We start from the raw sequence: 22,243 nt of genomic DNA on the forward strand, positions 1-22,243 counted from the left end.
AATTTTGGTTTATATTTTGGCTCCACTAGCAACATCTTATTTTTTGCCTTTGTTTTAGTACCACATCTGGCAGTGTTTAGAGCATACTCCAGCTCTGTGCTCAGGTATCACTCTGGGCAGGATTTGGGGGACCACATGCAGTGTCCAGGACTGAGCCTGGGTTGGTTGTAAGGCAAGTGCACTACCTATTATACTATCTCTCTATCCCCCACTAGTAACTTTGGATTCGAAAAGAAGTCTTATTTTCCTTAGCTATAGGAGAAGATAGAGAACTTCTGTTTTGTTGTGGTGTTCTAGGAATCAGATAGAAAACTAAGTATTTGAAAAATGCTCACTCACTTTCCTTCTCCCAAATCCTTCTTCCTTCTCTACCCTCACATCATTAGGGAATATAAGTCTTGTTAATAGGTGTTAACTCCAATTATTTATGGGAGAAAACCAGGAAAATAACCATAGAAAAATTATAGGTTTTTTACGGCCCCAATTCTACTTTGGGGAGACCCAAAGTATCCCTTGCACAGGGGAAGGATATTGAAGTCCCCATGGATCTAAGTGAGCTAGGATGGTTACATCCTGTCCCTTGTCCTGGTCCTGGTCCTACCCTTACCTTCCCCCATCAAAAAGTGCTAATAAATAGAGTTGAGCAGGGAGCTTTAGGGAGAACCGTTATGAAAAAAATTAAAGTGGGCCCGGAGAGATAGCACAGCGGTGTTTGCCTTGCAAGCAAGCAGCTGATCCAGGACCAAAGGTGGTTGGTTCGAATCCTGGTGTCCCATATGGTCCCCTGTGCTTGCCAGGAGCTATTTCTGAGCAGACAGTCAGGAGTAACCTCTGAGCATCGCTGGGTGTGCCCCCCCCAAAAAAGTGATCTCTTTAAAAAAAAAAAGGAATAAAGAAAAAAAGAAAAAAATTAAAGCTTCATCTTGATAGAAAAGAGCCAAAGGTGAGGACAGTGTGCTGAGTATACCAGCCAATAAGAATGTTGCACAGAAATGTTGGCATAATCTGATGGCTCTTTTCTCAGTTTCTTCTACTCTGTGCTACATACTTTGAGTTTAATCACAGTGCATCTGAAGTGTGCATTCTACTAATGCATGCAGTGAGTTTCTCTGGCGATACAAGAATTGGCATGGATATATCCCACTTTTGAGTGACCTGTCTGTCAACTGTTGGTTCACTATGTCAATTATATGCCCCCCCTAAATTCTCCTTAAAGTTGTATTAAAATGTTGATTGTTTAACATGGTAAGTTGAAATTATTATTGAAATGTGGGGCCAAGAATTTGGAGGAAAAGGAACTTGGATACTATAGGATCTTATTACAGTGGTCATTGTAAGAATGTTTTAGCAAACTTATTTTCAAATGATATATATATATCTGAAGAAATTATGATTTTTAAGGGAAGTTTATGAAAAGAAACTTGGATTTCAAGACTCATATTACAGTGCTCAGTGTAAGAATGTTTAAGAATTTTAAAATTAAGTATATCTGCAGAAAGGTTCTAATGTTTATGTTCAGAGAAGTCTATGAAAAAGTGTTGTGATATATGTAAGGCAAAGATATAGAAAAAGCTGATTGTTTTGAGAATGATGTATACAGTTTAAACTCTGATGCTATTACAGCCAACTTTCATTGTGCCCATGCAAAATAACAACCACTTATTTGATTTTTTTTTTTTTTTTTTTTTTTTTGCTCTAGGGCCACACCTGATGACGCTCAGGGGTTATTCCTGGCTATGTACTCAGAAATCACTCCTGGCTTGAGCAACCATATGGGATGCTGAGGATTGAACCGAGGTCCATCCTAGGTCAGCTGCATGCAAGGCAAACACCCTACTGCTGTGCTACCATTCCAGCTCCAGTAACAACCACTTTTGTAAGTTCTGATCTGGGGTTCCTGACTGTTGCAGAGAACACTTATGTACACCTCTCAATTTTTTAACAAAGAAGGGACAATTGTTAGGTTATATCAGGGGTCTCAAACTCACAGCCCTCTTTACAACATTTTGTGGCCCACAGCCAGCCTTCAAATATCGTAGTATTCACGATTATTTGCTTACTGAACAATTGCAATAAAATTCACATTAGTAAGAAAAAAATAGCATTAAACATTCGCATACCCTGAGCAATTCCGTTTGGGGTATGCAAATGTTTAATGCGATTTTTTTGGGATTTTTTTTTCTTACTAATGCGATTTATATTGCGAATATTTGGTAAGCAAAATCCCTTATGCGGCCCTGCCTCACCCCGATTTTGCCTCCTGAGGATCCCCAGGTCAATTAAGTTTGAGACCCCTGGGTTATATCTTATTTTACCTAAAACAAAGATCATCTCTGATTCCTTTGTATGTTTGTTTACAACTTGGATTTACCCCAAAACAGATCATCTTACTTGTAAACCTGGTGGGACTGGCTCAGGATAGCCTGAGCTATCTATTCTTACACTGTCCTTACTGCCCCACCCAGGGGTTGTCTCTGTACTCAATAAAAATATCAGTTCTGGTAGGTGGCTAGTTCTTCATACTAGGTATAAGATGGCCAGACTATCCATGTTTCACTCTCAAAAAAATAAAAAGAAAGAAAAGAAAAGAAAATGTGGGGCCAGAGCTATAGTAAAGTGGGTAGGGCACTTGCCTTGCTTGTGGCTGACCCAGGATTGATCCCTGTTCCCCATCAGCTACTCTGAGCCCCACCAGTAGTGTTCCCTGAGCACAGAGCCATAAGTAAGCCTAAAATATAACTAGATGTCACCTAAAATCTGTTTTTAAAAAAAATGAGAAATTTGAGGCTGAAGAGATAGCATGGAGGTAGGGCATTTGCTTTGCATGCAGAAGGACAATGGTTCAAATCCTGGCATTCCATATGGTCCCCTGAGCCTGCCAGGAGTGATTTCTGATCTTAGAGCCAGGAGTAACCCCTGAGCACTGCTGGGTGTGACCAAAAAAAAACAAAACAAAATAAAACAAAACATAAATGTTAACCATATTTTCCAAAAATACCTCATAAACAAATACAGAAATGGTTTAAAAGAAACAGAGAAGTTTATTTCAAACCCTCTCTGCCTTGATACAATGTCCTCATGGTTCCATGAATTCCTCAAAACTCTTGTCTAGGGACAGGATTTCACTCAGAACTCATTTCATTCCTTAATTCATTAGTACAAGTTTAGGAAAATCAAACTGTTCATTGTAAATTATGAAATGTTAAATCAGATTAATTTCCTGAGTGAAGGTGGAGTGAAGGATGTGGAATAATAAAGGACATCAGAAAACAGGCTCTCTGATCTAGATTCTGTTCTTACTCACTTTGTGACCAGAGGCAGGTCCAGCCTTTGGTGTTCTCCACAGATATTTAAGAAAAAAAAAAACAATACAACCTACAGATATTATAAATCCAGCTACTTGATGGTACCACCCAGTCACTGTAATTAGGCTTCCACTATGGAGAAACTGGGCAGGGCCAGTAGTTCTGCCCTCCCCAAAAGTCTGAAAGTTAAATTGGAATATTTATTTCCTGAAGCCCAACTAGTATTCTAATCAGTAAAGCTGTTAAACTTGCAATAATATTTCACTGATGTGTACCAGAGCATCACAAGTTATAAAATTTCCAATTTAATTTTACGGCATCCCTGAAGCCATAGTAATTAGAAGACAAACTCACAGTAAAGAAGTTGATGGCTTCAGGGATGATGATTTTGAACCTGTCCTGCAGGTCAGTTCTGTCCTTAAGGTTGCCTGATTTGACAGCTGCCTGGAGACTCAGGATTTTCCTGTAGTAGAGCAGTAATTCCTCTTTCATTTCATGGGAGGAGACATAGAGGACTGTCACATTGGCATCTAGAAACAATAGGTGCAATGTTAATCACTGGTTCTAAAAATAAGTGGTATTAGGAATGCTGGCAGAGAATGGATTGTACACTGTTTCGAATGAAGAGCATATTTCGAACCCACCCTGACTGTTCATCGAGAATGATTTTACACAAACAGTGCTATTTAGAAAGCTGATGAAATTGGTGACAGGAAATGTACACTGATAAAGGGATGGGCACTAGAGCATTATGTGAGTGAAACTCAGCCATCAACACTTTTTAATTCTGTATTTCACAATGATTCAGTAAAAGATAAATAAATATACAAATAAACAAAAAGAAAGCAATAACATAAGAAAATTTCTTAATTCTGCTAGGACTTGACAAGGCCAATCTAGGGAATGCTCTAGTCCAAATAAGTGGTTATTTCAGAAGTTAACCCTTTTCTTGCTTCATTCCCAAAGAGGAACATATTACTTCAATAATAACCTATTATTATAATAGTAAATTTATACATGATCATCTAGTAAATCTTGGCTTAAAGGAAAGTGTCTTAATCTAGCAATTTCTCCTTTTATTTATTTATTTATTTATTTATTTATTTATTTTTGCTCAAGATTGGTGGTACTTGAACAGTGAATCGACCTAGACATGTACTCCAGCCCTTCAAGCTATCTTCCTAGCAATAATTATTCCCCTTCTTGGGTTGTGCATCCTGTTATACCCATGGAAAGAAACCCATCTAAATGGAATAGTGAGATGAGAGTGCCTTGTCCAGGCTGGAGAATACTGTGGGGAATATGAACAGGAAATCAGCAGACAATGAAGTCATTCATGAAATAGTAAGTCAGTATGGGGTAAGACACACATCCAGACAATGGAGGGAGGCACAAGAACAGAAGTAGTATGAAAGCGACACGTTTCAAGTGCAATGCACTCCACATCATGAGGCTCTAGGCCTAAGGGAAGTGCCAAGGAAGAACAACTGTCCAATGTATTCTTGGGAGCTGGAGCAATAGTATAGCAGGAAGGCCACTAACTTGACTTACATCTAGCTGATCTGACCCAAGTTTGATCCCTGGCACCCTGAGTCCCATCATGAGTAATCTCTGAGCATAAAGCCAGGAGTAAGTCCTGAGTGGACTTACTCAGGACTCAAACAAACAAAATGTCTCCGTGGTCAGGTAGGATCCAAGAAATGATTTTTTTTTTAACTTCTAAGATTTATTCAACTTAAGTTTACAATTTCTTTGCTATTTTGTAGTTATTTGATTTCAGAAGTATGGCCATCAGGGTCTATGTCTCAGACTGGTGGTGTATGGAATGAGCCCACAGACTGGTTTTGTTTGGCCAAGCATTAGCTTTTCATTGAGCCAGTAGTTTGAGATGTTTATATGACAAGCATAAATTCCCTCTTTCTTTCAGGGTGGGGAGGTGCAGGGGAGTAAAGAAGAACCTGCCTCCACATATCCTAGGGAAGTAGGATATTGGACTACTGTTTCCTTGAAGAACACTCACAGCCCCAAAGAACATCTGTTTTCTTATTGGTTTTTGTTTTTCAATTTTTTGTTTTCCACGGACTTATTGTTGGCTTTGCAATGATAATATTGTTGGGTGTTTAATTTCATTAATTCTCTATGCGTCACCACTCCCCACCAACACACTTCTACTCGCCAATTTATCTTTAAAAAGATCTCTGTGCACTTGCCTTGTAGACAGTCCACCAGGTTTGATACCGGCACCAAATGTGTCCTACCAGGAGTGATTGTTGAGCACAGAGCCAGGAGTAAACCCTGAACATGCTTAATGTGACCAAAAACAAAACAACCCCCCTCTCACTCATTCCTCCCATCCTCTCCTCTGCCCTTTGGAAACCAGCATGGTTTCAGTCAAAGGAATTTTAAAGACTCCTCTATTCATTTGGCAGATTGATTAAATTCTAGCTCGGCTGCCTAAGGACCCTGGGGTATATTATTTAACCTCTCAGTATACATATGTACTTGGCAATAAATTCACTTGCAGTACAGTGATTCAGGAGAGTATTATGAAAAATCTGCATGCATGTATATTTAGCATCCAGGCATAGTAGAGATTTAACAGTGTAGATAGAAAGCAAGCTCTGTGGCCTGCTCTAACCAACAATGATCCTCCCATTCCCTCTGTTTCTCTTAACAAATGTCTCAAGATTTAATGCCAAAAAAAGTTGTATGGAAAAAACAAGAAAAATCCCAGAACACAATAGACTAGTAGTCAAACTGACTGCAGAGCAGAAGAAAAATACAAAACTAATTTTTTTTTTTTTTGGTGGGGTGGATGTTCACTGATTGTGATGATCAGTGGCTCCTCCTAGCTCAGGGCTTAGAAGAATCAATCTGTGCCTCTCGTGGCCCTCCAAACTATATTTCCCTGGCCCCTCAAAATACACTTTTCTTGGGGAGCAACTTTTAGGGTACAAATGGTAATGTTGCTAATTCCTCTTTCCTTTTTATTCTGTCTGGCAAAAGAATGCTATCAGTAGCACTCATATTTAGTATGAACGTGACTTGATTTTGAATCTCCAAAAATTAATTGACAGCCACTTTGAAAAGGAACTAATGCTGAAGATGAATGTTCTTTGATTGCTGGTCAATATCAGTCACTCTCTTAACTTGCCTAGGAATTGGAAATACACCACTTTACCCTCTTACTCTGGTAACTTGACCTGCCAACCAACTTCTGAATGACAAGACTCATCAACATGATCAGATTATTTCTTGTTCTTCTCCTAAAAAAGCAGAAGAGTCAGCATCCTTTACTAGGAATTTGTAGACTAAAAACAGACAATCGCTTATCCTTTTCACAAAATTATTACTGATTTTTCCTAATGTCATTCATAGTTTATGATTTCATAAGGCATAGTGATTTTCCAGGTTTTTGAACAGGAATTAGGATTCCTACACTTTTATTGCTTGGGAGAGGTCTTTGGGGATTGCCTTGCTGTTTTGTAAACATAGTGCACCAAGGCAAAGGCATTAAAGTTCATTATCATCTCTCAAAAACTTTGATATTAGCAAAATTTCCCATTCAGGTAGATGCTGGACTGAATTATGACTTATTTCAAGTTGACTAGCCTTGTAAAGTACTGAGAATCTTTTGTAAAAAAAAATTCTTTTGGGCGATGGCTTGTGCTATATATAGAAGGATATATAAAAAAGCTGGAAGAAAAAAGTAATTCAAAATAAATTAGAGCAAAGTCTGCCCTCTGCTGCGCTTCGGTGGTTTCCACCCCGTCAGGCTTTTAAGTGAAAAAGCTTAGCACTAACAAATCAATCATGAGTCATTAAAAATTTTTTTTGCAATGCTGAAAAACAATCTTAGTGCCTTAGAACAATATTAGTGCCTAGATAATAGATTAAAGCAATTACATTATTATTATTTTAGGACACTGTAAATTTTTAGTACTGATTATTTTTGTTATCAAATGGCATTTATAAAATAATAATGATGCTGAAATATATATGAATCATGTAAAGTATGTCATTCTAGGAAGCCAACTAAGTTGGCCATTGGTAGTTTACAAATTCTTCCTTGTTTTGTTTAAGGGCCAAAAACAATTATATTTTAACTAACTCAAAAAGTTCCTATTTGATAACGGACGAAAACCTGCTTTTGTTTTACTTGATGTTTGGCCAGTACTTCCTGCTCCTGCCCCAATTTAGTGTAATTGCTTAGGTTCTGTCTAACCTGACTGTCAATGCAAATGCTTCTTCCTCCTTTTCTCCTGGCCTCTGATGATCTCTCCCCCCAGGATTGAATTACTTAGAATTCATTCCTTCCATTAGCTCATCTTGTTTTCTAAGAACTAAATGACATATGTTGAAGTAATAAAAGCTGGGTTAAAAAAATCTCTTTTCATGTCTCCTATGCTTACAGTGAAGACCCACTGCTTTTCTTTTTTACCACCACCCAGATAATAGACCCTCTTGACACAGACACAAAAGGTCGACTACACTCACAAGCAAAATTCAGTCAATGAAGATGTGGTGCACTGGAAAAGAAATTCATTTCCAAAGCCACAGATAAGAGAATGTAGAAAATCATCCAACTATCTTGGTTGAATTGTCTTTTAAAAAATTATTATTTCAAGTGGGAATCATTACAAATCATCTATTTCAGAGAAAACATTCAATTGCTCCGCAAGTAGATCAGAAAATCCAAACTCTTTCTTTGTTGGGGAAACAATTTTAAGACATTTTTATCAACACCCCACATTCCAATGAGGCTTTTTGTGAAAGCATTCGTTTACCTCTGATGTCACAGAGTCTTCCCAGCTGCGATTCTGCAGGTGTGTTGAAGTTGTCTGTGCTGCTTCGCACTGGCTGGGCATAGCCTAGAAAGGAAAACCAGTGTTCAAATCCAGAAGAAGCAGGGCAGGTAAAATAACTCAAGATTTCCAGAGTCAAGCCCACAAGTTCAGGAAAGAACATCTCATCTCTCTCACGGCTTGATTCCTGCACGGACACTTTTACTCCTAAGAATACTGATGGTGTTGAACAGGGTTGAAGCAGGAGCCTAGAGGAGACGGGCAGCTAAGAGGTTCCATCTCAGCGTTCAATAACAGGAATGCTGCAGGCAATCAGGAATTATGGAGCCCTGTAGAAATTTTCTGACATTCAACATGGTTTTCAGAACAATATGGAAAAGAAAATGATGCTCAAGTTTAAAGTAAACAACCACCCGACACCAAACCAATGTTTCCGAAGGTGGCTCAGAACCATTCTAAAGGGACATAGAGAGTTCACACAAACCACTAAAATATGCTGTCAGAAATATGTATAAACAGTTCTAAAAATATCAGAGACCTATGCCTTGTCCACAAGTAAAAAAGAATTTTTGACTTTTAAAGGGAAATGCAGGTTATTGTGGTTAATGTAGTATTTTATAGGTACTATATATTTAAAAAAAAAACCTGTTTGCCTTTCTGTCTGCTGGGAAAAAAAGAGCAGAGGAAAAGACTTGGCTAACTACTGTTTTTATTGTCCAAAAATTTTACACACACACACACACACACACACACACACACACACACACACACACACACAACAAAACCAACAGCAGCCATACTGGCTGCTGGTATTCTGGAGTGAGGGGGAATATAGAGAGATTAAAGTGTTCATGTAAAAAGCAGCATGCTTACAAGCAGGTGTGATTGCTTATATGAAACTGAGCAATTGGAGGTGGAACTTAAAAAATAATAATATTAAATTGCTTTTCACATTTTAAAAAAAGATGCTTCCATGCCTCCTTGTGGTTAGTGAGTCCAAACACATGTTTCAAGTTAAACTGCCTATAGACAAAGTGATTTTAAATATTACATCTTTGAAATGTGGCACAGATTTCCTTTTCAGCATAAGGAAAACTATAGCCATTCAGGCAATGGGGCCTCAGATCAAATGAACTCTGATAATTGGCTCTTTGCTTTGATGTCAGTGTTTAAACACCAGAAAACATCTTCAAATTAAACGACTTGACAATTTATCTGAAAGTCTCCCTTTTGCTTGATGCAGCCGAACTTAAGAATAAGAGGCAAGAGGACAAATGGCTGGTTTGAATGATTTTTTTTTTTATTTTATTTTTTTTTGTTTTGTTTTGTTTTTGGGTCACACCCGGCAGTGCTCAGGGGTTATTCCTGGCTCCAGGCTCAGAAATTGCTCCTGGCAGGCACGGGGGACCATATGGGGCGCCGGGATTCGAACCAATGACCTCCTGCATGAAAGGCAAACGCCTTACCTCCATGCTATTTCTCCGGCCCCCTTGAATGATTTTTTTAAAAAGCCTTAACTTCTAATTATTTGAGGAACCATTTCGTATGTAAAAGTTAATATCTCAGCAACAAACGATACCTTCTTGTGTGGTTGCAAAATGTTTTCACTCTTGGGATTTTTTTTTTTTTTTTTTTGGCACACGTCTAATTCTATTTTAGGAAGATAGATGGTGAATAACATATCAAGACTACAAGAGAAAAGAAAAATGCCTAAAGAAGAAAGTATGATTAAGAAAAGTGCCTGAGAGCATTCCATGAATGCATTTCCTTTCAAATGTAAAGATAAAAGGCAGTGTGAGATCTCTCATTAGGAGATGTCCAATTTAAAATACAAAGGATGTCTGATCACTTTGTTGCCACACAGGCAGCTTGTGCTAGGGTAAGTATGTGTTTCAATCAAGTACTGAGGTCACTTTCTACCAAATTACCTGGGACCTCTGTTAACAGTGATCAGGGATACATAAAGCATCTAAGCAGGGTTATAATAGAATCAGTTATTCAGTGACCCCTCTACATACACTCATTTATTTTGTACTCCTCTTTGTTTGAATGCCAAGGAATAGAACCCAGGTCTGTCCCGGGTCGGCAGTGTGCAAGGCAAACACCTTACCACTGTGCTATCACTCTGGCCCTACATAAATCCATGTTAAACAACTGTTTGTTATCAATTGCAGGGCACATGCAGAGGAACATGGAAAGGAACAGGAAAGCTTTTTTTTTTTTTTCCTAATGTACAGTGCTATGTAAAAACAGTAAGTAAAAGTATTAGGTATTTTACTGTTCTGAGGTATGTACATTTTCAAAGCTCAGAACAGTAACATTAGTAACAATCAGCAAATTCCACAAGGAGTAATAGATGGTTCTACGCAACCTAGACACAATGCAATCCATGCACTATTGGCAGAGTGCAGATTTGGGATGAGGGTTCCAATGTGGTTAGTCAGATTTTTCTGTTTTGTATAGTCATAAAGTATGTGTCAAAAAGTCAAAGTGATAGTACAGTGGGTAGGGAGCTTGCCTTACACATGGCCAATCCTGGTTCAACCCCCAGCATCCCATATGATTCTCTTGAGCAGCACTGGATGTGGCCCAAAAACAAAGAAAGAAAGGAAAGGAGAAAAGAAAGAAAGAAAAAGAAAGAAAGAAAGAAAGAAAGAAAGAAAGAAAGAAAGAAAGAAAGAAAGAAAGAAAGAAAGAAAGAAAGAAAGAAAGAAAGAAAGAAAGAAAAGAAAGAAAGAAAGAAAGAAAGAGAAAGAGAGAGAAAGAGAGAGAAAGAAAGAGAGAGAGAAAGAAAGAGAGAAAGAGAGAGAAAGAAAGAAAGAAAGAAGAAACACAGAAAGCAAGAAAGAAAGAAAGAAAGAAAGAAAGAAAGAAAGAAAGAAGAAAGGAAAGGAAGGAAGGAAGGAAGGAAGGAAGGAAGGAAGGAAGGAAGGAAGGAAGGAAGAAAGAAAGAGAAAGAAAGAAAGAAAGAAAGAAAGAAAGAAAGAAAGAAAGAAAGAAAGAAAGAAAGAAAGAAAGAAAAGAAAAGAAAAAAGAGAAGGAAGGAACGAAGAAGAAAGAAGGAAGGAAGGAAGAAAGAAAGAAAGGAAGGAAGGAAGAAAGGAAGAAAGAAAAAGAAAGAAAGGAAGGAAGCAAGAAAGGAAGGAAGGAAGGAAGACCAGAGAGATAGCACAGCGGTAGGGCATTTGCCTTACATGCAGCAGACCGAGGACGAACCTGGGTTTGATTCCTGACATCCCACATGGCCCACATGGTTCCCCCCGCCACACACACACAGCTTGCTAGGAGCGATTTCTGAGGGTAGAGTCAGAGTAACCCTTAGCACTCAGGGTGTGGCCCAAAAAACAATAAGGAAGAAAGAGAAGGAAGGAAGAGAAGAGAGGGAAGGAAGAAAAGGGTGGGAAAGAGGGAAGGGAGGGAAGGAGGGAGGGAGGGAGGAAAAGAAAAAAAGAAAAATATTAATAACTAAGTGGAAAATCCTCATTATTAAATGTGGGAAGCATCTTTTAAAGATAATAGTGTGGGGGCCAGAGAGATATCACGGAGGTAGGGTGTTTGCCTTGCATGCAGAAGGACGGTGGTTCGAATCCCGGCATCCCATATGGTCCCCTAGCCTGCCAGAAGCGATTTCTGAGCATAGAGTCAGGAGTAACCTTGAGTGCTGCTGGGTGTGACCCTCAAACAAACAAACAAACAAACAAACAAACAAATAAAAAATTAAAAAAAGGGGAGGGCCAGAGCGGTAAGGCATCTGCCTTGTTGGCGTTAGGCTAGGATGGACCTCGGTTCAATCCCTGGTGTCCCATGTGGTTCCCCAAACCAGGAGCAATTTCTGAGCGCATAGCCAGGAGGAAAAAAGGAACGGATCAGATAGATACACCAGTAGGTGATTCAGCAGACATACCCAGTGGTATGATATAATCTATAAAGATCCAGACTTCAAAAATTAGACTAGAAATACTGAGGTGGGGATTTTGAAAGACCACATACTTCACTCCCTAAAAGGGACACCAGGACAAATGCCTTGTCTAAGATCATACAAAACTGCAAATTAGTGTATAGTTCAGACACGACCTAGTTATGCTTGTGATAATGGAGTTACATAAAAGAAGACAAACCTTGGCAAGTTCACAGGGGAAAAAGTATCTTTGACTCTTTTTCTACTTTGATTCTTAATTTTTGTGGTAGGCGGAGTAATAACCTTCCTTGCCCCAATTCCTGTTAAGAAGACATTGGGTTCCATGATAAAGTGGCAAAGAGAATTAAAGTTGTATATCAGAGCTCTGGGTTGGATCCCTGTGTCATACTATGTTTTCCCAAGCTTTCCAGAGTATGGCCCTGAGCACCCCCAAATAAAAAAAAAGAAAAGGCTAGTAGGAGAGTAGGAATCGAGAGAAATATATTGCTGGGAGGTACAAATGTGGCTTAGTGCTACAGTACAAGAGGATAAAGCCCTGGGTTTGATCCCTGGCATCACAAAACAACAATAATCACACAAGCCCCCCAAATCTCCCTTCTGGGTCTGAGTGATTTTAGATGGCATGGTATTTGCCTTGCATGTGGCCAACCCCGATTTGATCTCTGACGGATATCTTATATGATGCCCAGAATCCAGAATCCTGCAGGATTGATTCCTGAGTACAGAGTTAGGAGTAACTCCTGAGTACTGCCTGCTGTGCTCCCCCCCCCAAAAAAAAAAAACCCAACAAACATCTTGGGGAGACTTCATTTCTTTGTGGGTGGCTTTCAGAACCTGGGAAAAGTAAAATAAAAAAATTCTCTGCCACATCTTTTACAAGGGAATGCAGCTGGCTGACACCTTCATTTTCAGCCCTTGCTGACATCTATGGGACTTAAGAAAAATAAAAGACAGTATTGTAATGATACCCAGAGACAATAGAGATAAAGGCTGGAAGGATTGTCCCATGATATGAAGCTTACCACAAAGAGTGCTGAATGCAGTTAGAGAAATAACTACACTAACAACTATTATGACAATAGTAGTGAGTGAGAGAAGTAGAATGCCTGTCAGGAATACAGGCAGGGGGTGAGGAAGGAGGGAGAGGGGAACATTCCAGTGGTGGGAAGGTTGCACTGGTGAAGGGGAGTGTTTTTTCCTATAACTGAAACCCAACCACAACATGTTTGTAATCATGCTTAAATAAAGATATTACAAAAGTTATAGCTATCATTAAAAAAAAAAGCCCACTTTCCCCCTAATCTCACCTCAACTGGAATGGAAATTCTTGAAAGAAACTTCATTGAATATAGAGATGATCATATCACATACACACGATTATTAGGGCAATCCAAGTTCAGCTCTTGGAACTGCTGCAAACTGATAGGCTTTCATCACTATGGAGTGAGCCTGCTCCTCTATTTTAAGAAGGTTCTCAGTCTCCTGTCATAGTCATGCCACACCTGTCCATATGTTTGCTCACATTGTCACTCCATGTTTCTTTGCTTATTTACCCTGTAACTTAGTCCTTTAACCAGAATACTGTAGGTTGTTTTTGAACACAGAGCATTATCTCCAGTCAACTGTCAACTGAATGAATTGCCTCTGTAGAGAATCAACGTTGAAAACTCCTACCCTTTTCTCTGTGTTGTCATCTTTTTCTTCTTTCCCTTTAATCTCTCTCCTACCTGCCCTACCCTCTGTAATAGTAGTTGTTGCTGTCTCAGGCAGTCACACATACTTGATTGTGGTCCTGTAGAGCTGGGGATCACACTCCACAATGATGTGAGGTGAGGTAGGGCATCAAATTGGCAACCTTGTGATTCTATGCAAGCAGCTGAGTTGGAGAGATAGGACTAGAGTTAAGGCATTTATTGCCATGCATGGACAGACCCCAAAGTCATCCTCAGTTCCACGATTCCTTGAAAAATGAGGGAGTTACATGCACATTTGAAAGTTTAATGTGTACATTTTCCCAGTCCCCAAAGATCTGGATATTTACAGGAAATATTATCTGGAAGATCTTGGTAGTAGATCCAACATGGATCTGGTGGGGTTGCACCAAACATAAACCATAAATTCCCTAGTACAAATTCATGTTGAACTCTCAAAAAGTGGATTTTTATTTCTTCTTTTACGATTCTTCTGAGTTGTCAACTCAAAAATGTGCCAAATGCATCTGGAATAATTGGGAAATGTGTTTTCAGATATAATACCTTTTGGTAGGATGGGAGAATTGAGCTACACTTGGTGGTGCTTGGGGGGGGGGGGTCACTCTCAGCTTTACTTAGGGACTTATGCAGTGCTGGGGATCCAACCTGGTCCTCCATCATGCAAAGTGTGTATTCAACCCTTTGAACTCTCTCTAGCCCCAGGTAGAGTGAAGACTTTAGTCTGTTCCCACCCTGTTACCAAATGGAGATCAGTGCAAGTTCCCTTCTGATGGAGGGAGTGGAGTTAGAAAGCAACAATCCCTAAACGTTTCCCTTAGTCCAGTCAATTGGGCACAAAAGTCAGTTTTATTGTCATTTAGCTTTTGGTAACAGTCAGGACCAGAAGAGAATAGACCTGGGAATCAAGACGTAGAGAATTTGCCTTATACAAAACCTCATATACGAGGCTCTAAATTCAATCCCTCATTCCATGTGGTACCCCACAAATGCTGCTGGGTATGGCCTCAAGCAATGTTTTAAAAACAGCCCATAGAGAAAAGGAAAAAAATCCCACCTTCATATATTTCCTACTTTGATTTTGAAGGGGCGAGAAATGCGAGTGAGAAAACTCATTACTAGAAGCTTAATTGACTGACGGTGACCTCAGAGCCCCAAACTTGGTCCATCTCATTTAATGCCAATATATTTTTAAATGCCACTGAGTTTAAGTGTAGCACCCAATAATGCACTGTAATAAAGAAGCACAGGGGTTAAATTAAAAGTGGAGGAAATAAGTTGGTCAGAGAAACTAGGAGGGAAATATGTTGGTAGGTCTTATTTAGAACTGATTTTTCTACAGGAACTGGGATTCTTTGTTACGATTCTTTGACTGATAGAGTTTGCTTAAAATAGACCCTAGCATTCTATTTCTGCTATGAGCCATAATAGATTATCTTGTTATAATTATATTTCATTAATAAAAATGATTAAGATAGGCAATATCCAATTTAGAGGTCAGCTTATATAATCTGAAATAGATGACTTTCTTTTCATCATATAATAAAATTAGAGCTGATAGGTTTTGAAACAAATGCAATTAATCAACAGTATCTCTCCTGCTGGTTAAAAACAGCTGATTTTTAAACATCTATGAATACTACCCAAAATATGTAACAGTCAATCATATTTCATAAGTAAATCCTCCTTTCAGAGGTTACTCTGTACTATGTAATTGTCTTAAATTCATATTATCAAATTATACATCAAAAATTATATTATTAACATTTTGTGGTAAAAATATATCCCTGATGGGGCCAAAGTGATAGATAGTATGGTGGGAAAAATGCTTGCCTTGCACGTGGCTGACCTGGGCTCAATCCCAGAACCCCATATGGTCCCCCAAGCCTGCTAGAAGTGATCCCTGAGTCCAGAGCCAAGAGTAAGGCCAGAGTACCAGGTGTGGCTCCAACAAATAAATGAACAAATAAAAAAACTTCCTGGAAGTCTGTCCTTTCTGTGATCACGGGCTTCGCAAATGCAATTTCCTGTTTACAAAATTACATAAAACAACTAAATGTTTACCACGGAAATGCATCATTCAGTTAGTAGCTACTAAGCTTTGAAAAAAAAATTTTTTTAAAGATTTCTAGCAAGTTAATGTAGCTCAGTTTGTCAATTGGGACTGCAGTAACTTGTAATTGTTTTTAGGATTAGTTCTGCACCAAAGTCGATGGTAAATTTTCTATGAGGAGAGAAAAAAAAAGGTCAGGCTGCAACTTGTATTTAATTTTATATCTGAATCATTTTATATCCTACCAACAGATTTTGGTCATGGAATTTCTTTCAATTCTGAAAACAAAACTACTAGAGTTAATTTATTTTTTCATGTAGTTAGAGGGAAAATGTCATCTACATCTTTTTACTTGACTCTATAAGCTAGTCAAAGGAGATCAAGTGTCCATGGTGTGTGCCAAAATGAATGCTTTAAGTTCCCAGTGTATGTGGGACAAGAAGAAAGAGATACTCAATAAATTGTGGGTGCTTTGTTTTTTGTTTCTGGACCAAACATGGAAGTACTCAGGACTTATTCCTGATTCTGCACTCGGGGATCATTTGTGGCCAAGCTCAAGGAACCATATCAGATGGGATTGAATCCACATCAACCATGTGCGAGGCAAGTGATTTCAGCATTCAAGGCCTTTATCTGTGAACTACCTACCTCTCTGACCACATGAGTTTATTTTTAAATTTTTTGATTTAGCATAGGTTTTCAGGGTAACATGGCTTAGTTTGTATCCTTCTTCCATGTATCCCTCATAGTACAATATGAAAAAAATGCTTGAATAGGATGGGATTAAAATGAGAGGTATGGGCTTGAGAATTATGTCGATGCTATAGGTAGATTATGATAGTTTGATATTCTTTAAAATTAATGTAATGTCTATGAGTCATTTTATAAGCATATATTTTGGAAATTTATACTATTTGGTGAATTAGTATTAATCCATAATTAATCATACATAATTAATTATTCATAATCATTCATAATTCATAATTATTATATTTTATAATTATATTATTTCACAATAAATAATAATTTATAATAAATAATACTATCACAATTATCAATAATTCATAATTATTATCTTGTAAAAATTATATAATTGGATTTTAAGATGTTTAGTTGAAGAAATGTCTGATCTTGCCCTTCTCAGAAAATACATGAAAAAAGAGCCTAGAGCAATAGTTTAGTGGGTAGAGTGCTTGCCTTGCATGTAGCTGACCTGGGTTCAATCAACAGCATCCCCTATAACTCCTCAAGACCACCAGGCATGATTCTGAGTGTAGAGCCAGGAGTAAGCCCTGTGTACTGCTGGATGTGACTCCAAAACCAGAAATAAACACACAAACTATGAAAATCACCTTTTTTTTTTGCTTTTGCTTTTTGGGCAAAAAATAAAAAGAAAAAAAAAAAGAAAAAAGAAAACCCAGTGACACTCAGGGGTTACTCCTGGCTATGTGCTCAAAAATTGCTCCTGGCTTAGGGGACTATATGGGATGCTGGGGGAATCGAACCTCGGTCAGTCCTAGGTTAGCATGTGCAAGGCAAACGCCCCACTGCTTGTGCCACCACTATGGCCCCTCCTTTTTTTTTTTTTTTAAATGGGTTATAAGGGTTAGAGAGAGATAGCTACAAAGGCTGATAAAGTTATTTTCATACAGAAGATCCACACTGATCTCCAGCTCTGCTTGGTCACCAGAGCATATCATGATGTACTCTCCTGTAAAATAAAATATGTTATTGATAAGGGATATGACCTAAGTCAGGGGTCTCAAACTCGTATCCCGCGGGCCGCAAATGGCCCTTCGTACAACATTTTGTGGCCCTGCCCTAGAGGAATCTTCTTTTGTTTTGTTTTGTTTTGTTTTGTTTTAGTTGTTTGGGTCACACCCCCCAATGTTCAAGGCTTACTACTGACTTTGCACTCAAGGATCACTCCGACTTTGCCTCCTGCGGCCCCCAGGTAAATTGAGTTTGAGATCCCTGACCTAAGTGCTATTTCACAGCTTTGTATGTGCAAGAAACTGAGTTTGGCTCTAGCACTGCATAGTTCCTTAATATGGTCCCTGGATATGATCACCACAACTATTGCAATTATTTCTTTAAAAAAGGAAAAAATATGATGATTTATATTGGGTTTTGTGTTTAGTAGTTTACTAGATATAAAATCATGCTTTCTAATTCTAGTCACCAGGTTGTTTTTCTCCTTATTTGTTACCCAACAAAAGTTTTTTGAAATTTTAAGACATTTTATTTTGACATGATGTTTTATTACGCTATTTACTTTCTAATTTTTATCCTTTTACAAGTTTTCTTTCTATTACACTCCTCCTTAAGGTTGTTATGTGGAACTTTGAAGGGTCAGAGATGGGCATAAAGGTAGGAAGAAATTTATAGAAATGTTGTGTCTATAATACCTTTGCATTTATCAACATTATTGAGTAAAGGGAATCTATTTACTTCTAGTTTTGAATCAAATGAAGAGGAGCAAAACAAAATTTCCCACATAATATCAGGTCAGGTCCACAATTAGTTGCAGAAGCAAAAGGCCCTGGCACCTTATTCTAAGGATTCAAGTCAGTTAATTGGGTCTGCAATTAGCTTCTCCAGTTGTAATCAATTACAAGTTCAATTTCTGTGTGTGAACTAATTTTGTGCGCAAAAGTAGACATGTCAAAAAAATAAAAAAAAAAGCCTATGTTGGAATGAACTCCAGATCTGTCTTACTTCACTTACATTCTAAGAAGGATCTAATTTTTCCTGTGAGCCACAAAAAAAAAAAAGAGACTAGAATTGGAGCTTGTTAAGGACATGCTCTCTATCTATGAGACTCACCGTTTCATTCCCTTTCCTTAAAAGATGAAAGTGAAAAGATACTATGCAACTTGCAGAGAATTTTTTATTATAAATTTGTATAAATATTTAAATGTAAATACTTGATAATCTAGGGAGACGTGGGATTATTTTATTACTATGTAAGTCTTACTCCTTCAGAGTACCTATTTATCTGATCATTTTGATGATTTCATTTTTATTTCATATTAGCACTTAAAAAGATTAGGTTTTTATACACACATAAATAAATACACAAGCACATAACAGTCACACGTAAGTACAGATGAGTCGCTCGTTAGAATTCTCTTATCATAGCTTACTTAATGCATGGCTCTGCTTTAAAGGTCTTAACAAAGAAGTCCTTTGTGCTGTGAGATTCAGTGAATTTTTCTGTTTGTCAAAACTCTACCACATCAGCCTGGGAAGTCTGGCCTCACCCACAACATTTCACAGGCAAGTGAGATGAAAAGTCAAACAACATGAAATAAGCAAACAAATCCCAAACATTTTGACAGCAGCTCACGTGTTGCAAGCATTTCGGATGCAAATATCTGAAATTCCCAATGTCATTTTGGCAATACCTATTTCACCACTGTGTTGCAGACAACAGCTTTTAAGTCCCCCAATTCATAAATGTAATTAAATAATTACATTAGTGCTAATTAACATGAAACTGCAGATTATTTAAGCGCAAAAAACACTATTCAACTTCTTAATTATTCTTGTTCACACAGCATTTCCTTTTGCTCAGGCGCCCTAGGTGCAAATAAAGCATCCCATCTGCTCGTAATTAGAACTAAATAATTTCAGAGAATGTAGCTTATCATTTTGACTGCACATTTGATTAAAAACAGTGTACAAGCAATATCCTGGCTTATTGGCGTAACAGCCACCACACACACAAGCCCGTGTTATTCTATCATTAGAGAAGATCGAAAACATTATCTGTTATTTCAGGGGGAAAAATACAACTTTTTAGTTCATTTCATACAGATGAAAGCGAATTACAGCAAATCACCTCTCCACTGAATAGCAGCCCCCACATAATGGCTTTATTTGCTTAATCCCCAAATTAAACGCCGTTTCGAGCGAGGGCCCTGTGTTATTACTCTCATCATGTCGAGAACATTTTCCTGCCGAGACCAATTTGAATAAAACAAGGGGCCTTCCTTGAACTCAATCAAGGAGCCATAATGTGGTGGGTAATAGAGGTTGCTGATAGATTTGCAGGCAAAAGTGTTATACCTAATGATGGGATATGGATAATGGTCCTCCTGGAGGTCCTGATGCGATTCCAGTTGGCTGCCAGATGCTAAAAATCAAGAAGAGCATTGATCAGTGACAGGGAGCTGTAGTGGATTCATCTAGTCAAACTTCAGCTGTTTTTCCACTGTACAGTTAAGCCAGGCATAAATTATATTAATTGATTTAATTACATACTTAAAACATCTTCCCCAATTAATTTAATTAGGTGGCTACAGGATGCTACTGGCAGGGGAAGATTAGAGGCACACTTAATTAACAGAATATGAATGAAAAAAAGAGAAAGCAAACATAAATGAAATTGTGAGCACTAATTAAAAGGCTGTCTGCAAACTTAAATACTTTCTGACAAAGTGGTGACAGCAATGTAGACAAGAGAGGAATTTTTTTTTTTTTTTGCCTAGCAAATTAAAGTGCCAGAAGGTATAGATAGAGAGAAAAGGTAATGCAGTTAAAACATCGATTTTAACCAGTGTCCGTGAGGAGGTGCTTCCCTCCTCTTCCAACACAACACACAAACACACTCAGAGAGAAAATTTGCTCCAGATTTTCAGTCACAAAAGCCCCTTAGCTGATTAGAATTCAAATATGGTGTACAAACAAATGCAGGGTGTGGACATGCTAGCTGAATGGGAGTGGAAGGAGAGGGAGGTCCAGGAGAGGGAAAGCTGCAAAGAGGAGAGGAAGATGAAAAGAACGCCTTGCAATGAGGGAGCAAGCAATGTTTAGACTTTAGAGAAAGGAACCCGTCAAAACAGCTGGCTGTCTGTATACCTTGGCTCGAATGTGGAAATTACTCAGGTGTCTTTTCCGGGTCTCCATCAAGAGCTTCCTGACTCGGACCTTGTGGCAGTATAAAAGCCACTTGATAGCAATCACACCTGACGCCCACTTCTGCTGGCGAAACGTGATGTAGTATTTCCTTGCTACAAAGCATTTCCAAGTGGCTTGGACCTTGATCGCTGCCTCTCTCTCTCCATCTTGGCCCTTGAATCTTTGCCCTGGACGATTGATGATACTTTGGATGTACTCTGGGGATTCTAATACAGATAAGATGTCGCTTTTGCTAAGTTTATTCTTCAGCTCAAACTCTGGAAGAAGATCCACCAAATTGTTCCCTTTCACCCTGACTTCTGGAATAGCATAGTCCTTGAGAAACTTCTCGATGTGTTCTAAGAGAGAAACAACGCTTCCCCAAATCAAACTGACATGCTCCTTGAATGTGAGGAAATCTGAGGTCGTCTTGTCTATGGTGCCATTGTAAATGGAAAAGTCGTGTTCCCATGGAGATCTGGAAATTCTGGTTAAGGTGGATTTCAAGATCTGTGGAAGAGAAGGGGTGTCAGAGAAGAAAGAGAATTGGGATTTATTTTGAACACATGGCTCCGATACATGCTCTCAACACTTTATTATTTGTTCCTTGATGGTGGAATAATATGGCTACTAGTTTTGATTCAGTTGGGAATATGGCAGAATAGGCAAGTCTAGCTGTCATCATTCATAAAACTCATTACAGTGACTAGCTCAAAGCTTTCATAAAAGTGCCATAAATTTTCTCAAAGTAATAGCATATGAAAACACTCATTAATTCACTCAGGGTATTTGTGGGGGGGGCTTGGGGACCACACTGATGAGGCTCAGGGGTTATTCCAGGCTCTGCAATCAGTGATCATGGCTGGTCACATCCGGGAAACCATATGGGTTGTCTCAGATTGAACCCTGTTCAACCTCATGCAGGCAAGTGCCCTACTTTTGTACTATAACTCAGGCTCCTATTTCACTTTGATATTGTCAGCTGACCCTAAAGTCTCAGAGCTTTTTTTTTTCTCACATGCATGGATGGTGCCATGTCACTGCTCTCGCTCGAACTTGCTGCCCATTAATCCCCAAATATAGGATGAAACCTTGCTCTACAATATATATACTTTGGTTTTTGGTTTTTGGGCCACACCTGGTGATGTTTAGGGGTTACTCCTGGCTATGCACTCAGAAATCACTCCTGGCTTGGGGGATTGGGGGACCATATTGGACGCCGGAGGATCGAAACTCGGTCCATCCTAGGTTAGTGTGTGTAAGGCAGACAACCTAACACTTGTGCCACCACTCTGGCCCCTGGCTCTAATCAAAGCTGTCTTCTCTGCTCAGAATTTCTGACGACCTCACTTTCTGGTGTTTTCAAGCTTCTGCTTCCTTCTCATATCCACCAGGAAATTTTTGCAAAGAGTACAATGTTATGGTATTTCACAATTGCCACTTTCCTTGTGACTTACCTTCTTTTAGTTTTAAATATGGTGCCTTAGGGACACTCGAACTGAATAGAAGGTAGTGAATAGAATCTGCACTCTCATAAAAACAAAACAAAA

The 22,243-nt window shown here is 38.6% G+C and overlaps 1 protein-coding gene across 1 annotated transcript in view; it reads right to left on the reverse strand.

The window, feature by feature from the left end:
• Positions 1 to 22,243, reverse strand: part of IQCH (IQ motif containing H) — a 161,304-nt gene that overhangs the window by 110,183 nt on the left and 28,878 nt on the right. Inside the window, exons 4-7 of the mRNA XM_049782792.1 lie at positions 20,655 to 21,203; positions 19,863 to 19,929; positions 8,093 to 8,176; positions 3,660 to 3,835 (exon numbers count right to left, since the gene is read on the reverse strand). Coding sequence (XP_049638749.1) covers positions 3,660 to 3,835; positions 8,093 to 8,176; positions 19,863 to 19,929; positions 20,655 to 21,203 — 876 coding nt within the window. The remainder of the gene's footprint in view (positions 1 to 3,659; positions 3,836 to 8,092; positions 8,177 to 19,862; positions 19,930 to 20,654; positions 21,204 to 22,243) is intronic.

This window comes from Suncus etruscus, chromosome 1 (assembly GCF_024139225.1).
Source record: "Suncus etruscus isolate mSunEtr1 chromosome 1, mSunEtr1.pri.cur, whole genome shotgun sequence".
NCBI classification, from domain to species: Eukaryota; Metazoa; Chordata; class Mammalia; order Eulipotyphla; family Soricidae; genus Suncus; species Suncus etruscus.